Source organism: Lepus europaeus, chromosome 1 (assembly GCF_033115175.1).
Source record: "Lepus europaeus isolate LE1 chromosome 1, mLepTim1.pri, whole genome shotgun sequence".
Lineage (NCBI taxonomy): Eukaryota > Metazoa > Chordata > Mammalia > Lagomorpha > Leporidae > Lepus > Lepus europaeus.
In genome coordinates this window covers 114,833,536-114,845,825 of record NC_084827.1, presented here as the reverse complement: position 1 = coordinate 114,845,825, position 12,290 = coordinate 114,833,536, and the positions used below count along the sequence as shown (strand labels likewise).

Below are 12,290 nucleotides of genomic sequence, written 5' to 3'. Positions count from 1 at the left end.
AAAAGGAAATAATTAACATTAGAGAATAAACAAAATTGAAGCAAAAATAAAACACAAAAGATCAGTGAAATGAAAAGCTGGTTTTTAAAAAAAAATAAACAATATCCGCCTTGCGGCGCCGGCACACTGGGTTCTAGTCCCGGTCGGGGTGCCGATCCTGTCCTGGTTGCCCCTCTTCCAGGCCAGCTCTCTGCTTTGGCCAGGGAGTGCAGTGGAGGATGGCCCAAGTCCTTGGGCCCTGCACCCCATGGGAGACCAGGAGAAGCACCTGGCTCCTGCCATTGGATCGGCGCAGTGCGCTGGCCGCAGCGTGCCTACTGCGGTGGCCACTGAAGGGTGAACCAACAGCAAAAGGAGGACCTTTCTCTCTGTCTCTCTTTCACTGTCCACTCTGCCTGTCAAAAATAAAAAAAAATAAAAAATAAAAAAATAAACAACATTGACACATCACTGGCCCAACTAACCTGAAAAAAAAAAAAAAAGAGAGAACAGCCAAATCAATAAAATTAGAGATGAAAAAAGGAAATGTTAACAACAGACACCACAAAAATGAAAAGAATCATCATAAATTACTACAAACAGTTGTATGCTAACTAATAGGGAAACCTAGAAGAAATGGATAGATTCTGGGACACATACAACCTACCTAAATTGAGCCATGAAGACACAGAAAACCTAAACAGACCAATAACCAAAATGGAAATTGAATCAGTAATAAAGACCATTCCATCAAAGAGAAGCCCAGGACTAGATGGCTTTACGGCTGAATTCCACCAGACATTTAAAGAACTAACTCCAATTTTTCTCAAGCTATTCAAAATAACTGAAAGGGAGAGAATCTTCCCAAACTCCTTCTATGAATCCAGAATCACCTTAATTCCTAAGCCTGAAAAAGATGCAACAGAGAAAGAGTACCACAGGTCAATTTCCCTGAAGAACACAGATGTAAAAATTCTCAACAAAATACTAAGCAATTGAGTCCAACAACACATCAGAAAGATCATTTACCCAGACCAAGTGGGATTTCTCCCTGGTGTGCGGGATGATTCAACATTCACAAATCAATCAATGTGATACATCACATTAAAAACTGAAGAACAAAAACCATATGATTAGCTCAATATAGAGAAAGTATCTGATAAAATACAACAGCCTTTCATGATGAAAACTTTAAGCAAATTGGGTATAGAAGGAACATGTCTCAGCACAATCAAGGCAATATATCACAAACCCACAGCCAGCATCCTATTGAAAAGAGAAAAGTTGGAAGCATTCCCACTGAGATCTGGAACAAGACAAGGATGCCCACTCTCACCAGTGCTGTTCAATACAGTCCTGGAGACTGGTGCCACAGCTCACCAGGCTAATCTTCCGCCTGCGGCACTGGCACCCCGGGTTCTAGTCCCGGTTGGGGCACCGGATTCTGCCCCAACTGCTCCTTTTCCAGTCCAGCTCTCTGCTGTGCCCCGGGAAGGCAGTGGAGGATGGCCCACTGCACAGGAGGAAGCACCTGGCTCCTGGCTTCGCATCAGCACAGCGCGCCAGCCACAGCAGCCATTTGGGGGATGAACCAACAGAAGGAAGACCTTTCTCTTTGTCTCTCTCTCTGTCTAACTCTGCCTGTCCAAAAAAAAAAAAAAAAATACAGTCCTGGATGTTTGAGCCAACGCCATTAGGCAAGGAAAAGAAATTAAAGGGATACAAACTGGGAAGGAGGAAGTCAAACCAACCCTATTTACAAATGACATGACCCTTAATATAGGGGATCCAAAAGATTCCATTTAGAGTCTATTGGAACTCATAGAAGAGTTTAGTAAAGTGGCAGGATATAAAATTAACACACAAAAATCAATACCTTTTGTAAACACAGACAATGCTACAGATGAGAAAGAACTTCTAAGATCAATCCCATTCACAATAGGTAGAAAAAATATCAAATACTTTGTATTACATTTAACCAAGGATTTCAAAGATCTCTAAGATGAGAATTACAAAACATTAAAAAAAAGAAAAAGAAAACACACACCAACAAAATGGGAAAATCTTCCATGTTCATGAAATGGAAGAAACTATATCATCAAAATGTTCATACTACTAAAAGCAATTTACAGATTCAAATCAAATCCAAGGACATTCTTCTCAGATACAGAAAAAACAATGCTGAAATTCATATGGAAACCCAGGAAACCCCAAAGACCTAAAGTAATCTTATTCAGCAAAAACTAAGCCAAGACATCATAATACCAGATTTTAAGACATACTACAGAGGCCGGCACCGCGGCTCACTAGGCTAATCCTCCACCTTGCGGCACCAGTACACTGGGTTCTACTCCCGGTCAGGGTGCTGGATTCTGTCCCGGTTGCCCCTCTTCCAGGCCAGCTCTCTGCTGTGGCCAGGGAAGGCAGTGGAGGATGGCCCAAGTCCTTGGGCCCTGCACCCGCATGGGAGACCAGGAGAAGCACCTGGCTCCTGGCTTTGGATCAGCGCGGTGCGCCGGCCGCAGCGCGCCAGCCAAGGCGGCCACTGGAGGGTGAACCAACGGCAAAGGAAGACCTTTCTCTCTGTCTCTCTCTCTCTCTCACTGTCCACTCTGCCTGTCAAAAGAAAAAAAAAAAAGACATACTACAGGGCAGTTATAATCAAAACAGCCTAGTATTGGTACAAAAAAGATGGACAGACCAATGGAACAAGAATAGAGATGCCAGAAATCAATCCAAGCATATACAATCAACTTGTATTTGACAAAGAATCTAAAATTAATCCCTGGAGTAAGAACAAGGACACTATCTTCAACAAATGGTATGCGGAAAATTGGATGTCCACATGCAGAAGAAATAAGCAAGATCCCTACCTTATACCTCACACAAAAATCCACTCAAAATGGATTAAAGTACTAAATCTATGACCCAATACCATCAAATTATTAAACAACATTGGGGAAGCCCTGCAAGACACTGAACAGGGAAAGAGTTCTTTCTTGGAAAAGACCCTAGAGGCACAGGCAATATAACCCAAAATTGACAAACGGAATTAGAGCATATTGAGAAGCTTCTGCTCTGCAAAAGAAGTGCTCAGCAAAGTGAAGAGGCAACTGACAGAATGGGAGAAATTATTTGCAAGCTATGCAACTGATAAAGGATTTATAACTAGGATATATAAAGAGCACAAGAAACTCAACAACAACAAAACAAACAACCCAGGTAAGAAATGGGCAAAGGACTTAAACAGGCATTTTTCAAAAGAGGAAACCCAAAAGGCAATAGAAAAAATGCTCAGGATCACTAGCCATCAGGGAAATATCAATAAAAACCACAATTTGGTTTTACCTAACCCCCATCAGACTGGCTTTCATATAGAAATCAACAAACAACAGAAGCTGGGAAGGATGTGGGGAAAAGGTATCCTAACCCACTGTTGGTAGGCATGTAAACTAGCACAGCCACTGCGGAAGACAATACTGAGATAACTCAGAAATCTGAATATAGATCGACCATATGACCCAGCCACCCCATTTTGGGAATTTACACAAGGGAAATGAAATCAGCATATGAAAGAGTTATCTGTACCCCATGTTTACTACAGCTCAATTCACAATAGCTAAGATGTGAAATCAACCCAAATGCCAGTCAACTAAAAACTGGATAAACAAATTATGGGATCTATACACCATGGAATACCACACAGTGGTTAGAAAAAGAATGAAATCCTCGCCGGCACCGAGGCTTAACAGGCTAATCCTCAGCCTTGCAGCACCAGCACACGGGGTTCTAGCCCCGGTTGGGGCGCCGGATTCTATCCCAGTTGCCCCTCTTCCAGGCCAGCTCCCTGCTATGGCCCGGGAAGGCAGTGGAGGATGGCCCAGCTCCTTCGGCCCTGCACCCACATGGGAGACCAGGAGAAGCACCTGGCTCCTGGCTTTGGATCAGCACGATGCGCCGGCCGCAGCAGCCATTGGAGGGTGAACCAATGGCAAAAAGGAAGACCTTTCTCTCTGTCTCTCTCTCTCACTATCCACTCTGCCTGCCCGAAAAAAAAAAAAAAAAAAAAAAAAAAAAGAATGAAATCCTGTTATTTGCAACAAAATGGATGAATCTGGAAAACATCATAGTGAAATAAGCCAGTCTCAAAAGGACAAATACTATATGTTCTCCTTGATCTGTGATAACTAAAAGAGCACCTAAAAGGTAATCTATGTAAGTGAAATTAACACTTCAAGATGAAATGACTTTGAATAGCCCTTGACTAATGATGAACAGTTTTTTTTTTTTCACATAGAATTTGTTGAACTCTTTACTTAGTATAGAGTTAAACATATGTGTATAAAGTCAACTGAAAATAGATCTCAGTAAAAAATAAGAGTGGGAATAAGAGAGGGAGAAGGAAGAGGTGTTAGGAGTATGGGTGGGGGGCGCATGATAGGAAGAATCATCAAGTTCCTAAAGTTGTAATTATGAAGTATATGAAGTTTGTAACTATAAAACTATACCGTTCTGCATATATTACTTCTAAGGGTACAGTTTTTTGTTTTGTTTTGTTTTGTTTTTTTAATTTTTTGACAGAGTGGACAGTGAGAGAGAGAGAGACAGAGAGAAAGGTCTTCCTTTTGCTGTTGGTTCACCCTCCAATGGCCGCTGCGGCCAGCGCGCTGCAGCCGGCGCACCGCGCTGATCCGATGGCAGGAGCCAGGTGCTTCTCCTGGTCTCCCATGGGGTGCAGGGCCCAAGAACTTGGGCCATCCTCCACTGCACTCCCGGGCCACAGCAGAGAGCCGGCCTGGAAGAGGGGCAACCGGGACAGAATCCGGTGCCCCAACCGGGACTAGAACCCGGTGTGCCGGCGCCGCAAGGCGGAGGATTAGCCTAGTGAGCCGCGGCGCTGGCCTAAGGGTACAGTTTTAAAACTTGCCATGGGGCCCCAAATCCTCTTAAGCTAGGTGATAAAAATACCATCTTAAGTGTTAAAGTGATCATATGGATAGGATTAAGGATCTGGTAATAACAGAATTAAAACGAGTGTATGCTCCAACATGGGAGGCAATAAGCTAACAGACTCATAGAATGACAATCACTTTAAATAGCACTCTGACCTCAGAATCAACCCTTCAGGCATTCTAGTCTGGCTGAAAAGCCCATGAGAGCATTGTAGACAAGGAAAGCCAAGACACTAAGGCAAAAGTGTCATATATGAAGGATCTCTGTGGGTGAGACCCCAGTGGAAAGAAACGGTCATCAAAAGAGGAGGTATTTTTTTCTGAGGGGAGAAGAGAACTTTCACTTTGCTTATGGACTTGTCTAAATAATAACAGAGTTTGTAGTGTCAAAGGGTTTCCATAGCCTAGGCAGCTCATGTTAAGAGCCTCGGATGATCACTGACGTCATACTAAGAGTGTTAATTGTTAAATTAACAAGAGTCGGGGCTGGTGCTGTGGGTTAGCGGATAAACCCGTTGCCTGCAGTGCCAGCATCCCATATGTGCGCCAACTCAAATCCTGGCTGCTCCACTTCCCATCCAGCTATCTGGTATGGCCTGGGAAAGCAGTAGCAGATGGCCCAAGTCCTTCCTGTGTGGGAAGACTTGGAGGAAGCTCCTGGCCCCTGGCTTTGGATCAGCGCAGCTCTGACCACTGTAGTCAACTGGGGAGTGAACCAGTGGATGGAAGACCTCTCCCTCTGTCTCTGCCTCTCTGTATGCTTCTACCTTTCAAATAAATTTTTTTTTTTTTTTGACAGTCAGAGTGGACAGTGAGAAAGAGAGAGAGAGAGAGAGAGAGAGAGAGAAAAGTCTTTCTTTGCCATTGGTTCACCCTCCAATGGCTGCTGCGGCCAGCGCACCACACTGATCCGAAGCCAGGAGCCAGGTGCTTCTCCTGGTCTCCCATGCAGGTGCAGGACCCAAGGAGCTGGGCCATCCTCCACTACCTTCCCGGGCCATAGCAGAGAGCTGGCCTGGAAGAGGGGCAACCGGGACAGAATCCGGCACCCCGACCGGTACTAGAACCCATGTGCCAGCGCCGCAGGCAGAGGATTAGCCTATTGAGCCGTGGCACCGGCCAAATAAATAAATCTTTAAAAAAATATTAACAAGAGTCACAGTGCACTAACTTCCCATGCAGGACCTCTATCCTCAAAGAGTTGTAGCATAACTATGTCTAAGTGCTCCCAAAAGATTTATCATTCTTGGGTGCTTCATTAAACTTAATTAAGTTTCTTAAAAAAAAAAAAAAGTGAAATTAACTTCAAGATGCAATGACTTTGAACAGCTCTTATATCAGACTGCTGAGGAAGTTTTTTTTTTCGGGTTTATCATGCAAATTGTTGAATTCTACCTAGTATAGAGTTGGTCTTCTATGTATAAACTTAATCAAAATGGATCTTAGTGGAGAATGGGACTGGGAATGGGAGAGAGGTGGAGGAGGGGTAGGCTGGTGGGTGGGAGGGTGGGTATAATGGAAAGAATTACTATATTCCTAAAGTTGTACTTATGAAATGCATTAAGTCTGTATTCCTTAAATAAAATAAATGATACGATAGACTAGGGGTTTCTATAGGACCAGGGATCAGGAAAAAAAAGATTATAGAAGGATTTAAAATTTTTTAGACTTAAGAAACATGTAAATTGACTACTATAAGGAACTTACTTTATCTGGATTAAAAAAAACAAAACTAAAAAATGTAAATCTAAACATGACTACATATTTGATTATAGATATTAAATACTTAATAATTTTGTGGGTATGATAATGGCATGGTTATGTTTTACAAATAATCCTTACCAGAAACTTACACTGAATTATTTTGGGGTGAAAAACCATGCTATCTACAGAAGATGGCTCAAGTACTTGGGCCATTGCCACCCATGTGGGAGACCCAGATGGAGTTCCTGGCTCCTGGCTTTGGCTTGCCCCAGCCCCTGCCCATTGCAGCCATTTGGAGAGTAAACCAGTAGATGGGAGATATCGCTCTGTGTCACTATGCATTTCAAATAAAAAAATTTATTAAAAAAATACATCTTGCTTTTCTTCTCACTTTCCATAAAAAAAAAAAAAGAGAGAGAGAGAGAGATAGAATTCTTGAGTCTCCTCTAAGGGGAAGAAGAGATGTACCTTACTACCTTAAAGTAGAATGCCAACTAATAAATGTAGAAGGTATAACAGTCAGAAAATCACCATTTTATGATTATCTTAGAAAAAAACTGATTCAGACAAAAATCAATAATGGGTGCTAACACTACTGACTGAAAGTTTGATGGGAAATGGTATCATTGAGTCTCAAAGAACCTTCCCACAGATTAGTTATAAATTACAAAGAGAAAAATGTTTACATTATAGTGGAGAAGCCTGCGAAACTACTCAAAACTAAGTAATCTAAGTTAACATAATGAACAAGGTGACAAACTGGTGACAGGGACTTCTTAATGTGATACAGGGAGGACAGAGAAGTGCTAACTCCTATAGTGCTATCACAAAAATACGCATTATCTAGGGCCAGCGCTATGGCACAGAGGGTTAAAGCCCAGGCCTGCAACACTGGCATCCTATATGGGCACTGGTTTGAGTCCCAGCTGTTCCGCTTCTGATCCAGCTCCTTGCTAATGCACCTAGGAAAGCAGCTGAGGATGGGCCAAGTCCTTGGGAACCCGCACCCATGTGAGAGACTCAGAAGTTCCTGACTACTAGCTTTGGATCAGCTCAGCTTCAGTCGTGTGGCCATTTAGGGAGTGAACCAGTGGATGGAAGACCTCTCTTTCTCTGTCTCTCTGTAACTCTGTCTTTCAAATACATAAAATAATAAATCTTAAAAAAATAGGCCGGCGCCGTGGCTTAACAGGCTAATCCTCCACCTTGTGGCGCCGGCACACCGGGTTCTAGTCCCCGTCGGGGCGCCGGATTCCATCCCGGTTGCCCCTCTTCCAGGCCAGCTCTCTGCTATGGCCTGGGAAGGCAGTGGAGGATGGCCCAAGTCCTTGGGCCCTGTACCCGCATGGGACACCAGGAGAAGCACCTGGCTCCTGGCTTTGGATCAGCACGATGCGCCAGCCGCAGCGGCCATTGGAGGGTGAACTAATGGCAAAAAGGAAGACCTTTCTCTCTGTCTCTCTCTCTCACTATCCACTCTGCCTGCCAAAAAAAAAAAATCTTAAAAAAATAAAAACTAAAAAAAAATACGCATTATCTGAACCTAATCACAAAGAAGCTAATCAAACCAATCTGAAATAAGCCTTCTGCAAAATGAATCTATACTCAACTGGAACTCTGACATGGGATGCAGTAGTGGCAATCCATAACACTGAACCCCAGTAGTAAATTTCTTGAGTTTGATCATTCTATCATGTTATTTTTTGTTTGTTTGTTTTTAGAAAACACATAATGAAGGATTTAAGAGTAATGGATCAAGATCTATTTGCAATCTAACTCTCAAATGGTTTGACATTGTATTTGTAATAGAAGAGAGAATGACTAAAGCAATGGTGATTAAATGTTAACTGGAAAATTCAGGCAAAGAATATAGAGTTCTTTATACAAGTAACTTTCTGAAAATAAGAAATTTTTTGGAAAATAAAACAACTTAATAAGAAAATGGGAATGTAATGTTCTAATAATATAGTGAAAGTACAGGAAATCAAAGAACCATGCTCAATTTCCTAGGACATAGCTTATTTTATACATATATAAAAGATACATATATATATATATATATGAGAGATATAAAGATTTATTTATTTATTTATTTATTTATTTGAAATGCAGATTACAGAGAGGCAGAGAGATCTCTTCCATCTGCTGGTTCACTCCCTCAAATGGCTGCAACAGCCGGAGCTGGGCTGACCCAAAGCCAGGAGCCAGGAGCTTCTTTTGGGGTGCAGGGGCCCAAGCACTTGGGACAACTTCTGTTGCTTTCCCAGGTGCATTAGCAGGGGATGGATCAGAAGCGGAGCAGCCAGGACTCAAACCAGCACCCACATGGGATGCTGGCACTGCAAGAGGTAATTTTACCCACTATGCCACAGCGCCAGCATGACATAGCTTATTTAATCACAAAATAACAACTTTGGTTTCAAATTTTAAGGGAGTATATGATGTACTAAAAGAAAGATAGCAAACAGTGTATAAAACAAGGCAGTTGTTATGAGTATGAGCTCTAGAGTCAGATTGTCTGTCCAAACTCTAGTCATTCATATGTCCTTAGGCAATTACCCAATTCCACCAACATACAAAGCAGCAAATAATAATACTATTGTTAATACTATGGCAAGAATTAAATGATATAACGCATTTATGGCACCAAATGGGAGTTTTCCAGAGACTAGCATCTTAATGTTAAAAAAAAACAAAAAACAAAAAACTGAGTATTATGGCACAGCAAGTTAAGCAGCCACTTGGGATGCCTGCATCCCATATCAGAGTGCCTAGGACTGAGTCACACCTCTACTTCCAATCCAGATTCCTGCCAATGCACACCCTGAGAGGCAGCAGATTATGATTTAAGTACTCAGGTCCCTGTCACTCATGTATGAGTCATAAATGAAATTCCAGGCTTCGGCCTGGCCTAATCCCGGCTATTGCATCTGAGAAGTAAATCAGTGGATGGAAAGACATCTATCTTCCCCTCCCCATTACTCTGCCTTTCAAGTAAATACATAAAATCTTTTTAAAAAATACCATTCTACTATACATTTTAAGACAAACCACATGAAATTACTAGTTTAAAAAGAAATCTGATTTATAAATCTTAAAGAAAAAAGCAAAGGTTATTTTTAAGGAGGCCATATCAATTTGGCAAACATTTTACTTAGTTACTTACTCATCCCCAAAAAGCTGATGGGTATATTCAGGAAAGAAAGTTCTAATGTCATTCTCAAGATCTTCAGGAAAACGAACTGTTTAAAAGAATAAAAAATACAAAGATATTAAAAGTGACAGGTTTTTCCATTTTAAGAATTTTACTATCACTGATATACAGCCAAAAATTTTCTTACCTAAGATGCTACTTCTCTATTGTGTGACTTATACTTGATTCTTGTGAATTAGTAAAAATTTAAATATTTACTCTGAATGCTTGTTTCTAAACTCTAATAAGAATTAGAAGCATAGGTATGACAGAGGAACCTGATTTCATCTTTAATTTTCTATATATTTATATATATAACAGAGTAAAAAGAAAAACAAAAATAAAAACAAGACATTGTAAGAAAAGCCGCAACATCTAGGAAATGAAACCAGAATGCTAAAAGAAACATTCTGAGAACAAGAATAATTTGAGTTTGATGAAGCCCATAACATTGCACCTTTCTTTTTGGCTGCTAGATGACATTTATGTTGCTACCAGTTCTTTTGTTATTAAAAATAATGTTCCTTGAGGCGGGCATTTGCCTTACTGGTTAAGGTGCCCATGTCCTATCCTACAATACCCTTGTTCAATTCCTGGCTCCAGCTTCTGACTCCAATTATTTGCTAATGCAGACCCTTTGAGGCAGAGGTGATGGTACAAGTAGTTGGGTCCCTGCCATCCATGCAGGAGACCTGAGTTACATTCCTGAGTCCCAGCTCTGCCGTCAGCCTAGTGCTGGTCATTGTGGGCATTTGGAGAGTGAATCAGCAAATGGTAGTTCTCTGTCCATCTGTGTCCATCTCTCTGCCTCTCAAATAATACATTTTAAAATAATGTTTCAATGACATACATGTGTGTGTGTTTGTGTCTGTGTGCACAGAGCTGGACCTTTACAAGTATATACATAGTGGAAACACATGGAAATAAAGAAATAAGAGTGGTAAAATACTTTTATAAATACTGCCTAAATACCCTCTAAAAATATACCCACCAGCAGCTACAGAAACTCCTTTGTCTCCTATATCCGTTCTTTTTTTTTTTTTTTTTTTGACAGGCAGAGTTAGTGAGAGAGAGACAGAGAGAAAGGTCTTCCTTCCATTGGTTCACCCCCAAAATGGCCACTATGGCCAGCACTGCGCTGATCCGAAGCCAGGAGCCAGGTGCTTCCTCCTGGTCTCCCATGCAGGTGCAGGGCCCAAGGACTTGGGCCATCCTCCACTGCCTTCCCGGGCCACAGCACAGAGCTGGACTGGAAGAGGAGCAACCAGGACAGAATCCGGCGCCCCAACCAGGACTAGAACCCGGGGTGCTGGCGCCACAGGCAGAGGATTAGCCAAGTGAGCCATGGCGCCGGCTATGTCTCCTATATTCTTAAGAATAGTCCATACCCAAAGATATCATCAATTTTAATTCTTGCTAATCCAAGATGAAGTTTGGTAACCTTCTGTTACTTTTATTCATATTTGTTGTGAATACTGATGTTACTGGAAAGAGTTTATAGTGTGAAGAGAAACTTAAAAACCCTGAAGTAATTGATGGATGAGAAGGTAAGTTGTAGATGCAATATATATATATATATATATATATTATTATTATTTTTTTTTTGACAGGCAGAGTGGATAATGAGAGAGAGAGACAGAGAGAAAGGTCTTCCTTTTTGCCATTAGTTCACCCTCCAAAGGCCGCTGCGGCCGGCGCATCTCGCTGATCTGAAGCCAGGAGCCAGGTGCTTCTCCTGGTTTCCCATGCGGGTGCAGGGCCCAAGCACTTGGGCCATCCTCCACTGCCTTCCCAGGCCATAGCAGAGAGCTGGCCTGGAAGAGGGGCAACCGGGATGGAATCCGGCGCCCCGACGGGGACTAGAACCCGGTGTGCCGGCGCCACAAGGTGGAGGATTAGCCTATTAAGCCACGGCGCCGGCATAGATGCAATATTTCTAATACTGTCCTCATAGAAGCTATTCACTATGTGCAGAATACTAACTTAGTACATACTAATACATAGTAATACTTTTAGTCACCACCTTTACAAGTGATCTAACTTTACATCACATGTGGAATATACCAACATTATATGCCTCTTGATTCAATGTAATATCAAGTATATGGCATCGCCTGTGACATTTCCTCATCAAAAAAGGCTTGCTCTAAATTAATGAATATTCTACTTTCCAATTTACAGAAAATACAGAACACAGAGGAACAAGTTAAGTAACACCAAAAATGGAAGCAGACAAACTCACAATGTTGATTTATCTAACAATTCTGTGTAATAAGTTTAGTCTTCCAAATAAATCAGTGAGGGTGGGGACATCTGGCACAGTCATTAAGATGCCACTTGGAACATTCACATTCCATGTCAGAATGCCTGGATTCAAGTTCCACCTCCATTTCCAACCCAGCTTTCTACATGAGAACCCTGAAAAGCTGAAGGTGACAGTCAAGTGGTTGGGTCCCTGATAC

The 12,290-nt window shown here is 41.9% G+C and overlaps 1 protein-coding gene across 1 annotated transcript in view; it reads right to left on the bottom strand.

The window, feature by feature from the left end:
- HAT1 (histone acetyltransferase 1) overlaps nt 1-12,290 on the bottom strand; it is an 87,266-nt gene that overhangs the window by 57,137 nt on the left and 17,839 nt on the right. Inside the window, exon 3 of the mRNA XM_062187799.1 lies at nt 9,802-9,877. Coding sequence (XP_062043783.1) covers nt 9,802-9,877 — 76 coding nt within the window. The remainder of the gene's footprint in view (nt 1-9,801; nt 9,878-12,290) is intronic.